At 38.9% G+C, this 14,512-nt stretch overlaps 1 protein-coding gene across 1 annotated transcript in view; it reads right to left on the minus strand.

Moving 5' to 3' along the window:
* Positions 1 to 13,488, minus strand: part of LOC104411748 (dynein heavy chain 5, axonemal-like) — a gene marked incomplete at its 3' end in the record, with an annotated part of 119,776 nt that extends 106,288 nt beyond the window's left edge. The window contains exons 1-10 of the mRNA XM_010022239.1: positions 13,308 to 13,488; positions 10,067 to 10,167; positions 8,618 to 8,806; positions 8,428 to 8,502; positions 6,288 to 6,374; positions 4,829 to 4,900; positions 2,667 to 2,768; positions 1,579 to 1,765; positions 216 to 381; positions 6 to 99 (exon numbers count right to left, since the gene is read on the minus strand). Of these exons, the coding sequence (XP_010020541.1) occupies positions 6 to 99; positions 216 to 381; positions 1,579 to 1,765; positions 2,667 to 2,768; positions 4,829 to 4,900; positions 6,288 to 6,374; positions 8,428 to 8,502; positions 8,618 to 8,806; positions 10,067 to 10,167; positions 13,308 to 13,488 (1,254 nt within the window). The remainder of the gene's footprint in view (positions 1 to 5; positions 100 to 215; positions 382 to 1,578; positions 1,766 to 2,666; positions 2,769 to 4,828; positions 4,901 to 6,287; positions 6,375 to 8,427; positions 8,503 to 8,617; positions 8,807 to 10,066; positions 10,168 to 13,307) is intronic.
* Between the last annotated feature and the right edge of the window lie 1,024 nt (positions 13,489 to 14,512).

The raw sequence follows: 14,512 nt of genomic DNA on the forward strand, positions 1-14,512 counted from the left end.
ATTACCAGCTCTTTCCACTGCTTTAATGTCTTTGATCTTGCTGCCTGAAGAATACTTATAATTTTCTTTACTCTTGAACTCCTGATCTCATCTAAAAGGCTTTGAAGAAAGAAACACACTTAATACTCTCTTTGGAATTAAAGTTTACATTTCTTTTTTAAAAGTGTCTTTTTGTGGGTTTTTTAACTCTTTGAGAGATAATGCTGGCATTTAACCTGTTGAATGATGACATTCTTGTCTTCCAGTATTCCAGCTCAGCAGATGGCCCAATGTCATCAGCTTCTCTTCTCATTTGTTCACTTTCCATTATAACCTGTCTGAGCTGTTTGATCCAAATCATGACCACTTCTTCAAGTTTCTCAGTGACCTCTATGTTACTGCCTTCGAAATCATAGAATAGGACAGTCTCATCAGCACCAAGAAATAAATACAGATTTTTAACTACAGAAGTGAAATGTACAAACATAAGCTGAGACTCTGTGTAAGCTGAGTATATTCAAATCACTGACCAACAAGAAAAGATTAAGACAGTAGCAACAAGATGCACACACATACAACTTGTATCTACCTACTCTGTTACTATTGCATATTTGCATATCCTTTACAATAGAAACAGTTAAAAATTAAGTGACCTTGTAAGGGAAAAAAAATGCAGCCATGTGTTTTTGGAAGAATCATGTTTCAAAGGTCTGAGAAACGCATTAACTACTATGGGTGTATTTTTCTGCTTGTATTTCATAAGTAAAGGTTATTTCACTTTTCTCTCTTTCTGCCACTGCAGCCTATTCTGCATTAAAGGCATTGTGTAATGGACACCATTATTAACAGTCACAAGTAACCCCACTATAATGTGTAAGTCAGCACTCTTTTAGATTGCCCTAGCAGATGAAAGAGTCGAGTTCACTTGGTGCATTACATCTAGGAGTCATGGAGCTTGTACTACTAAATGGATCTAAAGAACTTGTCCAGCTATATAACGTTATTGTCTTAAGAGTCATTAGTTCTTCTGTGGAGGCTGTATTGCCATAGGCTTATTTAGGGTTGAGAGGGATTGCTGAAGTATTGACTGGTTTGGCACTATTCACTCTGAAAATCTATGTGGTGGTAAGAAGTGGTGGGAAGCTATTGTTCAAAGAGACATAAGTACTCTTTTTCTTACACATACATATATATACACATGTAATTTTTAATAAATACATCTTGTTTTGACTCACAGCCCTCAGAGCCAGACTTACTTTTGGGCAGGGTTTTCTCAGTATCAAAGAAAGTGAAGAGTATACACACCAGTAGATAGTTTCACTCAGCAACTACTTGGCCAGCAAACTTGGAGGAACAGAAGCCACTGCATACCTGATATGCCAAGGAACTACCTAATCCTTTAAGATTTATGAATTAAAGGATGGGAGAATGATTAATGATTTTATGATTACACAGTCAGAAACTTGGCAAGAGTAAGCAGAAAAATGTATATAGCTCAGGGAAGATTAATTAATTCTTCAAAGTAAATTTTTACTAATGATATAGCATTTATTTCATAAGCAGTATCACTGTGCTCGCTTTGCCATAGGAATTACTCACCTGCAGTTATGTAGTCAGATGGGTTCTGTAAGTTGCTGACATAAACATCAACATCCACTTTTGTGAGCTGAATTTTATCTTCTATGTTCTGTCTTGATGATGACAAAATACCCACAAATTTATCCACTGAGTACAGAAAGTCTTGTATTTGGCTGTTCTTCAAACCTTCTTTCACAGCTCCCCAGTTCTGATTATTTTATGATTTATGAAAAAAATATTAAGAAAGTAAAAGTGTGGCAGTATATAAAGATTTATCTGTACACCCTTTAAAATACATTCATCTGTACTATAACGTAAATAAAGTGTGCAGTGATTTAATTATTCTGCTACACAAGAACAGACAAACAAGCAAGAAGCTCTCAAGAAATAAAAATGTCTCCCTGCTCTCACTGTCTTCACACTGAATTGATGTCTTTTTTTCTTTTTTTTTTTCTTTTTCAGTCTGATTTGGCTCTCTCCGAACACAGAAAAGTATCTAATCTCTCTTCCTGTTCCTGGGTGAGAGAAAATAGTAACATATGGTAACAGCATATGACACTATCATTCTTGACAGACATTGAGCTTCATTATATACCCTGCCTCTGAACGTGTACTTCTGGAGCCAACAGAACCAACCGTTATGCTTTGTGAGTGCCACAGAACAAGGACAACTCAAAGAAGCTGGATACTTTCGTTGTGATACAGTGCTTGCTGCCCATGCTCCAGAACAAAATCAAAGACTGATGCCTTGTCCTGCCAGAAGGACTTGACTCTTCTTTCATTGCAAACTTAAGCTAGTTTTAATAAAGTCATCACGATTTTACCTTAGTATGGCTGTTACACTACATTCTCCTTTGTCATGAGTATTACAGCTGGTGCTAGTGCTTGAAAATAAACCATTACTTAATAAACCATGAATTACTTAATAAACCATAAAATAAACCATGAATTTCAAACACTTACATACAAATTGAATGTCACATAAAATCCTATATTAGACTTGTATCTTTTTGTATCCTGTTATGTTCAATTGGTGCACAAACAGAACAGTAGCAGCCACTTGCCTTCATTTCACAGGTTCTTGAGGAAAAGACTAGCTATTTGATTACCTGTTGTGATTTAAGTGCTGGTATCATGATTTGGGACAAGAAAAATTCCAGGCCCTGAAGGATATTTCCATTACTACAATCAAATATGCCAAAATTCACCTCCTTTGGGAAGAAACAAAAATTAGCAGAGTGCATGTGAACTTCTCCAACGTTATACTATCTGAGTGAAATTCAGACATGTGGAAGACATATATGTTTAGTCCATAACTACACAGGTTACATGAAATTCAGCTACTGAATTTGGATTTGACATAGACTAAAATTCAATTGGAAATTCCCAGACTTGCCTTTAGGTTTGAATCACTGGAAGAATCTGTCTGGCTCCAACAAACAATTAAAATTAACCATTTAATATCAATGCATTAAACTTAAGACACTAATATGTCCATACTTCTTTTTTAGAGAAACAGCTTCCATCTACAATAAATGCTTAAGAAAAAGGATAACAAATATATCAGGCAAGAAATGCCTCTCAGTTGCACAGTTTTCTCCAGTTCATTCTTACTGAACTTAAGCTTAGGAAGCACTTCTTTACTGACAGGTGGTCAAACACTGGAAAAGGCTTCCTAAAGACAGGGTCAATGCTCAAAGCCTGTCTGCGTTTAAGAAGCGTTTGGACAATGTCCTTCACAACATGCCAGAACTTGGTCAGCCCTGAAGTGGTCAGGCAGTTGGACTAGATGATCATTGTAGGTCCCTTCCAACTGAAACAGTCAATGAACATGAGCTGCCAGTGTGCACTCACAGCCCAGAAAGCCAACTGTATCCTGGGCTGTATCAAAAGAAGCATGACCAGCAGGTCAAAGGATGAGATTCTGCCCCTCTACTCTGCTCTTGTGAGACCTCACTTGGAGTATTGTGTACAGTTCTGGTGTCCTCAACATAAGAAGGACATGGAGCTGCTGGAGCAAGTCCAGAGGAGGGCCACGAGGATGATCAGGGGTCTGGAGCACCTCCTGTTTGTAGACAGGCTGAGAAAGTTGGGGCTGTTCAGCCTGGAGAAGAGAAGGCTGCGTGGAGACCTCATAGCAGCCTTCCAGTATCTGAAGGGAGCCTACAAGGATGCTGGGGAGGGACTCTTCATCAGGAACTGTAGTGATAGGGCAAGGGGTAATGGTCTTCAAGCCTCACCAGTGTGAAGACTGACTGAAAATTAGGGCTTGTTTTACCTTCTATAGCATCTAAAAATACTGCCTCACATAGGGAATAAAGTTTGATGACAGCTACATAACAGCCCCTGCCAAAAGAAGGCAATTACTAGAGAACCACAGAGAGAAGCCACCAACGCAGCTAACTGAAGAGTTTGCACAACCATTCTGACAGGTATCCAACTGAAGCAGCACAGCAGGACTGACAGGGCACGAGAAGTGGAAGGGTGCTAGACATTACTTTTACACCCCTGGATGAGGTATTTGTAAAAATATTGTTATAAAGCAAGTGACTGAGAATAACTGAAATACTAATTTCCATGACTGCAGCTGGAGGACAAATTTACTACAGCTTTGGCCTGCTCAAATGGAACACATCAACCTATTAGTGACAAATAAGGAGAAAAATCTGTACAGCATAAAAATGAAGGCATCAATATTTTTGAGCATATTATTTCAGGCTTATTACATTTTCTCTTTAATGTTAATGTCTATTCTTAATTGTTAGCATCTGGATGGTCTCCTGTTGCAAACATTTCCCAAGAATATGAGTAGCTCTGAAAGTCAGTAAAGGCTGTTACAAGTACTTTCTTTATACACAGCTAAAGCTACTAGGGGCAGGAAGACTTTGCTTCAGTTAGTTTCAACTATGATCTTTATTTCAAAAGATACAGTTATTTCAGTGCAGCATTTCCATAATTTAGGCTCATTACTTATTAGAAAATCTCCTGGTTTAGGTCTTCATTCCCTATTGCCATTAAAATATGTGTTTTAATGACTGGTTAGTAATTAATATTAATTAAAATGTTGGCTTTAGTAATACTGCAGTTGCTCACGTCCAAATCATTAGGCCATTACTTTATCATACTTATTCAGATGAAAAGAACTTCTATTAAACAGAACTAGACTTTATTGCGAAAGCACTCCCCACTTCTTTTTCTGACTCCAGTTGCATAAATAAAGGCCTAAGAAAATATTAAGTAGACTGCAATAACTGCATGATTTTGGTCTGACCTGGGAAACATTTGACACAGTTACAACTTTATCTGACGTCCTCAGGAAAAATGCACAAGTTCCTGTGAAGTCCTGTCAAAAGGGCAAAATGCATACGGTTAGAAAGAACACATATGTACAGTAAAAATGATTTACTTATAAATCTGCTGAAAACAGAATCATAAAAATTATATTATTTTAAAAGGTAGTGAACTATTTATAGGATATTTGAAAATATGTCCCTCTCAAATCAAATACTGTTTTTCTCCATCTGACATCAGAAAGTCAAAATGCCCTTCTCGGCAGACCAGTTCAGTACTGCATCTCTACTAAGAAAATGTGGTTCAGGGATAGCTCATGAGCTAGGCTGGTTCCTGGGCTCAATTCCTCTTGTATTTCCTGAGCACCTGCAATCATTGTATGAGAGCTGGTAGATGACATATTCCTGTCTAGTAATTTTAGTATTCATTTACGGACCTATCCATGAGATTGACTAATCCCTTTCAGAATCTGCCTACATCTATTCACTAAAAAGCCCTAAAGGTATCGTCAGCTTTCAGACATTGAAAGGACTTTTCACAGCTACTTGGACCAGCATGGATCATCTTAGAATGACATTTAATTTTTAGAAAGGGAACTTAAAGATTACTAAAAATTTCTGATCCAAATACTTTTTAAGATGTATTTTCATCTTTTTGATGGACTGACATAGTGTCAAAGTTTCAAATCAGTACTGCAACAATACTCATTTTTTAAATATTAAATCTAATAATAATTCTACTATAATAAGTTTGAAAAGCCATTCCAATTGGTGCAATTGGCAGAGGAATGAACCTCACTTCTCTGAAAGCAAGAAAGGATTCTTCAGCTACGTCTTTTCTTACATAACAATGTTAACATAGGCTCATTTGGGAAGAAAAAAAAAGACATCACCATGACTTGTTCAAAGAAAATTGTATATGGTACACCCAATTCCCCCCAAATGAGGTGGAAAGAAAGAAATTAATCCAAAATCTTACTGACTACTCTGAATACACTGCTGAATAATGCTTAGACATTACAGTCAGGAGGTCATTGTAAGAATCTGAATGCAATAAAGGAATTATTAAAGGCATTTTTGGAGTAATGTGCAGTATTATAATACGAAACCAAATACAAAACCACCGAAAACTGCACTTTCAAGCTAGAAGTGCACAAGCACTGGAAAAATACTTAACCTGCAGTTATTAACAAAAACGTGTTAGGATCTGCAAATTTTTAACATGGGGTTATTTGACCTGCACTACTCTCAAATGGTCAAATCCACTAATCATTATTTCTTTCTAGATGAATTACAACCTCTGCTCCCATTATAAGAACATGGACTAAGTACTTAGATATCTATCCAAGAATTACAAAAAGCTGTTTATTGTTGAACAACTGTTATGCTTTTTCAATATTTTACTTTTCAAATGTCATCTAATGAACTTTTCAACCATACCTCGGTAGAACCCATGGTAATAAATAACTTCTTCTGAAGCAAACTGTTTGTTGACCCATCTGACCTCAAGGATGCATTCGACTTTTGCTAGTAATTAAATTATAAACAAAAGGTTAATAAAATAGAAAATATTATCATACAAATACCTCATCGTATTTGAGTAATTGAATTATAACTAAGCTCATTCTGAGTCGGTGAGGTTGGCTTTATCTGGAAAATAAGCTTTGCATGAATCTCACAGTCCCTGGTTAACAGTTTCATAGCCCTGTTCTTTCAGGTGGAAAAAAAAAAAAATCAAAGAAGAAGAGGGGAAAAAAGTATCAGAAAATATAATTAAATTAAATCTGAAGTGTTTTCCAGAGCAACTTTCTCTTTTGCTGCCATTGGCCCCTCTCCACTGAGACGTATCTTCAACCTCTTCTCTTTGAAGCAACAATAAAGACTTCCTTCCCTCTAATTTTCTGTCAAATGCTTTGGAAAATAATCTGTTGAAAATTGGAAGAATGTAACAGAAAATAATGTGGAAGAAGCCTCAGGTATATTTCTCTTTCAAGATGAAGAAAGGCTTCTTCCTAAAAAGTCAAATGTTCAGCTCCTGCTACACTAAATACGTGATGCATGATACATAGTGGGGCTCTCCAATTCCACCCCAAACCAGCATCTTCTAACCCCTGTGCACAGTCTCAAGCGAACAACATACACCCAAGCTGTGGAGAAAGAGAGAAATGAGGAGCACTGAAGAAAGGATTTTTGACAAATCTTGGTAAGGACATGTCTACTAGGTCAGACCAACAGACTTGCCTGGCCAGTATTTTGTCTCCTAGAGGGACCAAAAATGGGGAAGAACATGGCAAGCATGTATGATACTGCCCCTGAGTAATCTCCAATTCTCCAATACATTTGCAACCAAATTGTTGACTAAATAGTCAATTTAATGAGATCTCTTGGCTCTGCAGGATGGGGTGAAAGATGCTAGAGATGGCATTCATACTTTCCATCAAAAACATTTTTTTATGCTATGCTGCTTTTGCAACAAAATTTTCATAAATTTATATTTTAATGGTTAAAAAGACCAAAATAAAACAAAATTAGATGCAGAAATGAAACACTCAACCCAAGCTGGGCATTCATTTCTGTTTTTTCAGTTAAGGAAAACGATTTCAAGATTTTCAGTTTCATCTTGATTTAACTCAGAGATCAATAGGTTCATCCGAGAAACGTATTACGCACAGTCCCAATGAAAGGAAAACCTGATTAAGCTGTTTTGACAGCTATCCTGATTCTGTGCTTTGCAAAGTCTCCAAGCGCTTCCGGTACCACTGAAAAGTTCTTTTAACTTATCTAGGTTATAATGAATCCATAATTCATCCTTGCACTTAACCAAGGATCAAGCATTATCAATTGGTTTTCCTCCCCAACAAGCCTAAAATACCACCACATGGTGAGTTAGTTTACCCTCATGGCTCCTCCATGGCGTCACCTGAAAGGACTGAGGAAGGACTTCTGCAGAAGCCCACACAGTGACATTAGGCAATTTCAAGGTCACTTGGCACCTTCTGATATCACACACTCAGTGGAAGCTGAACAAATGATTTTGCTTTTTATGAAGAGGCTTCTCCTCAGAATTGAAAGGGAGAGAAATGCATCTTGGGGACCACAAGTTTTCAAAGTTTAAGCTGATTTTCCACAGAATGGGACAGACACGAACATGAAGGCACCTTACTTTAGAAAAAAATCACATTATTTTTCACCCTCCTGAATGAGTGCTTTGTCCATAGTGCAGGCGGTACAGTTTAAAACAAAAGAAGACAAAATGGTTCTTCACATCCCTATAATACTTATGCTAGCTAATTTAGTATGTTTAAACTCTGAATACTGTGAACACTGCCTCACTTTATAATTAAGTTTGGATTTTTACTTTATTTGGCCATTTTTAATAAAACCAGTAGCAAACCATGCCACAAGGCATTTTCCTGTTTTCATGTAAACCAGGATGGCAATATATAAACATATATGTTCTTTCCCCACTGGCATGCATAGCAAAAATAATCACTGTCAAGATTTTCTGAATTTTGCAACAGTCATATTGATTTTTTTAAAATGCAATTTTGCTTTTGCAAAAGTAATAACAGAAACATACCTGTAATACATCTTGGTAAAAGAAGAGCAACTTTTTAATCCCACTAGGGGCAAAGAATTGTTCTATAAGTTGAAACTAAAAACAAAATTACAATTGTAGTTAATTATAAAGTAGTTTCAAAAGACTGATAATTTTGGAAATATATTTAATTATATTTAATAATAATAAAAATAATTTAACTAATATTTACCTTGTCATCGGAAATAATGGCCTCCTCCACTTGCTGCTCACTTAAGCCTATCCCATCTGCTAATCTTGATATCATATACTTGTATCTTTCATCTATTTGAGCTCTTCTGTCCTCTCTGGTGACTTTGGCTTGTTTGGCTAGTTCTTTCCTAGTTTCACTGGGAAGTACTATACTTTTTTTACCAGTTGTCTAGAAAACAAAAGTTTGTTATAGAGAGATTCTTTTTCCTCACTTAAAGATTGTATTTTATATTGTTGATCTTTAAGCTGGTTTTATAAACTGCTTCAGGCAGGAACATAAAAAAATACATCTAAGGAATGCAGAGGGAAAAGATCAGTAATAATTAATTTGTCAGGCCAGAATTATTTCTCAAAGGAAATAAATAAAACAAATCCACTATAAAAGCAGTCACCACTGGAACAAATACACAGTTGATGTTTAATATGCAGGTCGTATAATGTTAGTAGCAGAATGATAAAGGAGGAAATCTATGTAGACAAAGGATTTTTTTAAATCTTCATAACAACATGAACAAGACAAGAAAATAGATATGGTGAATAACATTCTTAAATCAACAATCTTCAGAAGCCATATAAAAAAATAAATATTTGGGTAAAAAAAGTCACCACCGAGCATTTCCTTCTACACAAATCTCCCACTGACATGAGTATCCAGAGTCTGGGGATATCTGGAGTGTCTCCACACATCACAATTTTTATTGGAGAGAAACAAAGATAAATTACATCATCTTCCCAGTACTCTAAACTAGGACTTGTAATTGATCAATCCTGATTCACTCTTGGATTGAAAAACCAAAAAGCTGGCCAACGTCCACCTTTGCCTCCTATCACTTGGTCTTACCCCACATTCTGGATGGATATTTCACACCACTCCTGTCTCTACCTCTATCACTTTAAGACCAGGAGACACCAAGAGCAACTGAATAGCTGTAATTGTTGGTCAGCACCATTCTGATGTCTCTAAAAGCTATACATTTTCTGATTCACCATTCATTCTTCTCCCATGTAGGTCCCAACTCATCTGCGTCAGTCTTGTATCATCTCTGGCTTCAATGCCAACAGCTGGGTCTTTTGTTTTGCATATGCCTTTGCTGGTGCAGAACGACCTTATTCAAATATTCTTAACCAATATTATTTTTCATCTTGGCAAAGAAAGGGGATTAACCAGTGGATGATCAAAAAAAACCCTAAAGCCAAAATCCCAGCAACACACAGTGTGAGCACAGAATGTAAATGGCCTAACACTATATACACTTTTGAGTGGTTCGCTGTTCTTTTTCCTTGTAATTAACAGACAGTGAAACTCAGTGTCCTCCAGTACGAAGACAAACTTTTGTCAACGAAGACTTCAAGAATAATCTGCACAGAAGAAAATTTAACAGACAAAAGGTAGCTGAGTCACCAACTATTTTAGCATGAAAACACTTGCCGGAAGAAGAACAGTCAAAGGTGATACTGTGGCAGCAGATGCTAGCTCAGTGCTCCTTGTCTTCAGGTCTCCTCCATGTCTACGATGCTTACTTTCTGTGTCTAGTTAAAAGAAGTGACAAATTCTAATTATTCAGGTACATGCACAACAAATTCATTCACAGACCTGCAGTGTTGTGTCTTAGTATCTGCTGGCTAACCTCTTCTCAGGCTGGGGAAAATGTGATCTGAAAGATCATGTGCCTCAGCAGAAACTCTCAGAAGCTGCTAGGGGGAAAAGATGTCTTATAATGGCTTTTATCTCAAGTTCAATTCCAACAATCCCTACTGATAGCCATAGAGGTAAGAAAAGCAATTTAAGGTACTAGCTCGAGGAAATCAGTTCTGGACAAAATAGAGATTCTGAAATATTGTCACTTTCCACACATGTTATTGTCAGCCAGTCACTCCCCTTCTGCTACTTCTTCATCTAAATTCTGATTGTCAGCCCCACGCACTTCTGACGAACTTGCTACTTAGAGGCTTGCAAGACAGCTTGAGCACATGGAGTATCTGAAGAATAAATACTGCTAGTATTTATAATAAAACCAGGACATACATCATTAGAATGTGTAACCATCTTCTGTTGACTGTTTAAGCCTCCTTATGAGCTTTTGAAGCCTTTCAAGCCATGTAACAAAAAAATCTATTGCATGCCTTTGTTTTTCTTAGAAATTGGGATTTGAATATTTTGATGTAATTTAAGTAACAAATACGAGTATTCATGTTTTTCTGATACTAAGTAGAATAATTTATCTCCAGTCAGTTGCCATTTCTCTTCTAAAAATTTTAATTACAAAACATTCCTAAATATCACTTTATCTCTTCTCAAGAGAAAAAATGGTTTAGTTAGCTTCAAAAATATAATTATTTCAAAGCACTGAACAACGCTATTTGTCATTGCTACAGCTTGGTTCTAGCCCAAGAAAAAGCAACCATTTTATTTTTTAGAAGATGATATTTAGGTCCCATCCTTAGCAGAAAAAACAATCCTCAGTGGAGCATGCAGCAGTGCTTATGAGCGACTCACTAAACTTTCAGGGACTACTCTTAAATCTGTTCTAAATAAGTTACGAGATTGTGACTAAAATTAATATTCCAATAGCACTGATTTCCTTATATTTTTTCTTATAGATCATGTCTCTTTTTCCATTATTATGATGTATTAGTCACAGAATCATAGAATGGTTGAGGTTGGAACGGATCTCTGGAGGTCATCTGGTCCAACATCCCTGCTGAAGCAGGATCAGCTAGATTGGCTGTCCAGGACTATGTCCATACGGCTTCCAAGTATCTCCAGGGATGGAGAGAGTCCACAACTTCTCTGGGCAACCTGTGCCAGTGCTTGATCACCCTCACAGTGAAAAAGTGTTTCCTGATGTTCAGACAGAACCTCCTGCATTTCTATTTCTGCCCATTGCCTATGGTTCTGCCACTGGGTACCACTGAAAAGAGCCTGCTCCACCTTCTTTGCACCCTCCCTTCAGGTATTTATACACACTGATGAGATCCCCCACTGATCCTCCTCTCCTCCAGGCCACCAGTCCCAGCTCTCTCAGCCTCTGCTCATAGGAGAGATGTTCAAGTGCATTTATCACCTTTGTGGCCCTTCATTGGGCTCTCTCCAGTATGTCCATGTCTCTTGTACTGGGCAGAACTGGACCCAGGCCTCCAGGCAAGACCTCACTAGTGCTGAGTGGAGAGGATAGATCACCTCCTTTGACATGCTGGCAATAATCCTCCTCATCCAGCACATGGTATCATTAGCATTCTTGGCCACAAGGGCCTGTTGCTACCTCATCTTCAATTTGGTGTCCACCACGACCCTCAGGTTCTTTTCTGCCAAGCTGCTTTCCAGCTGGTCAGCCCCCAGCACGTACTGGTACCTGGGCTTGTTCCCCACCATGTGCAGGACTTTGCACTTCCCTTGTTGAACTGCCTGAGGTTTCTGTCAGCTCAACTCCCCAGCTTCTCCAGGTCCCTCTGGATGGCAGAATGATCCTCCACTGTACCAGCCAACCCCTCCCAGTTACAGGTCATCAGCAATCCGCCCCATCATCCAGATTATTAATGAAGATGTTAAACAGGGACCCAGTATTGGCTCCTGGGGTACACCTCTAGTTACTGGCGTCCATTGTGCCCCTGATCACCACGTTCTGGGTTTGCCTGTTCAGTTTTCTATCCATCTTACTGCGTGTTCAACCAGCCCACACTTTGTTAACTTCTCTATGAGGATCTTACAGGACTGAAGGGGAAATTCAAATTGTAACGGCTCTGCAGGGGTAATTTGTGACCCAAGAACAATCTGGCATGCAGACCAAGAAGGTTCAGTTCCAGAAGGGGTTAAACTGGCTGGAAGAAGTAATGATGGAGACAGAAAAAATCCCTGTAAGGGAGTGTAGTTTCCCTTGGTAGTGGGATAAACAGCCACAGCATTGTCTTGTAGCCATCCCGGAATCAGGGCTCAAGGTCTACCTGGTCAAGCATTTCTTCCCTTGATGAATCCCTGTTGACTGCTCCCAATCACCCTTCTTGTACATCATGTGCCTGGAAATGGTATCTAGGATTAGCTGCCCCATTATTTTCCCAGGGATTGAGATAAGGCTGTCTAGCCTGTGGGTCCTAGCCCTGGGTCCCTCTTCTCGGAGACAGGAGTGATATTTGCTTTCCTCCACACCTCAGTGCCGTTGCCTCAACCTCTCCGAGTTGCCATGAACATTCAAAAATTATTGACCACAGCCTCGCAATGCCATCAGTCAGATCCCTCTGTGCTCACGGGTGCATCCTACCAGGGCCTATGGGTTTACATATGCCCACTTACTCAATCTGCTATCACACTTAATGTATTCCAGAAAGGAGATGTCATACTATATACCATATTATAGACCATACCACATTATAGAATATGATTCATTTTAATGCCAGAAAAATGGTTCTAATCATGTTACTATGATTCAACACTAGGAAATCTAAGGGATGAGAGTTATACTGTGCATGACTTTGTAAATACATATATATATATAAAAGCATTTATTCACATGTACGTTTATTTATAAAGCTGAAAATTGCACACTGGAGTCCCTAGATTGACACATTCAGAATAGCACGTACCCACCCAGTATATATAAACACTCTTACTTAATTAGTTTCCCTTTTTGTTCCTGGATTTTTTTTTCCATACAAAGCCAACATGAAGTGCTTAGTGTTATTTTCTCCCTTACCTTTTTTTATAGCAATGAGAGGAGGACTGAGATCGATGTTGGGTTTGGAAGAAAGCTGCACTGTTTTCAGTTGTTCTGACTCCTGCTGTGCAGCGTGACCAGAAGAGGAACTACGCTCAACAATTCCCCCTAACTCAGTCTCATCTCCCACAACCTCCTCCATCTCCACCACACATGAAAAACAACCTAAATCAACAATACAGAAAATGAACAGACAATGTAACATGGCAACAACCAACCACACCTTCAGTATTTTTATCCCTGTTACTGCACCAATATGATAGACTAGCAAAGAAAAGAATAAAATACTCTGCATTTCTAGTTGCTCATTTAAAATCAGAAGCTCTAAGCAGTTTACAAAGTGACAAAAGCTCCTGCCAGGTTGCCCGTTACTAAAACTTTATTTCTAAGTGCATAGTTGTCAGTTCCTCTAGTCAGCCTGCTGCAGTTAGGAACTCACACGTTGAGGGGCAGGTTAAGCTCAGTCCTACCACAGCAGCTGCAGGTCCCACCGCAAAGCACTGCACACAGAGCGCGGCCGAAGCACTTGCTTTACCTGAAGCCGGGTTTTAAGCCCAAGTTGTGTCCGGGCATTGATTGTTGCTGGCAGCTGCTATAGCAACCCGTACACAAAACCAGCTAACAGCCCAATCCCCAGTAGGCACCTCGGCTGTCCCAGTTTCCCACCGTATCCACCACCAACCCAGTGCTGATGTCATAGCTACTTGTCTTTTTAAATGCACCACAGTTCTTCCCGACGTGTATATGAAATCCTAAGTGAGCAGCTCTCCTGAGCCTCAGCGTTTCTGTCATGCAGAGCCAGGGGAGGCTGTGGCGAGCTGCGTCCCCGCAGTCACACCATGCTCCTCAACACAGTCCTTCTCGGCATGGCAGCAGCCCGGGTTCTGAGCAACCTGTGAGGCAAAGGGCTGAAAGAGGACTTTCCCTTTTTGTCTGCCGGGCAAAGCCACTTCCACATGGATCAGAAAAGCACCGCATGATGCTAAGCTTAGCAGCACCCTTACTTCACAGGCTTCCTTTTCCAGACGATACCCAACGACCAAGCTTTCACTGCAACAGGTTTCCACTCAAACTCACATGTTTAATACCCCGAAGGACTTCTGCACTTTTATCTTTTCAACCGATCTCACTGATCTCGAATCAGCCCCGAAACTACTGACAGTCCC

Source organism: Nestor notabilis, unplaced genomic scaffold (genome assembly GCF_000696875.1).
Source record: "Nestor notabilis isolate BGI_N333 unplaced genomic scaffold, ASM69687v1 scaffold7659, whole genome shotgun sequence".
Classification (NCBI taxonomy): Eukaryota; Metazoa; Chordata; class Aves; order Psittaciformes; family Psittacidae; genus Nestor; species Nestor notabilis.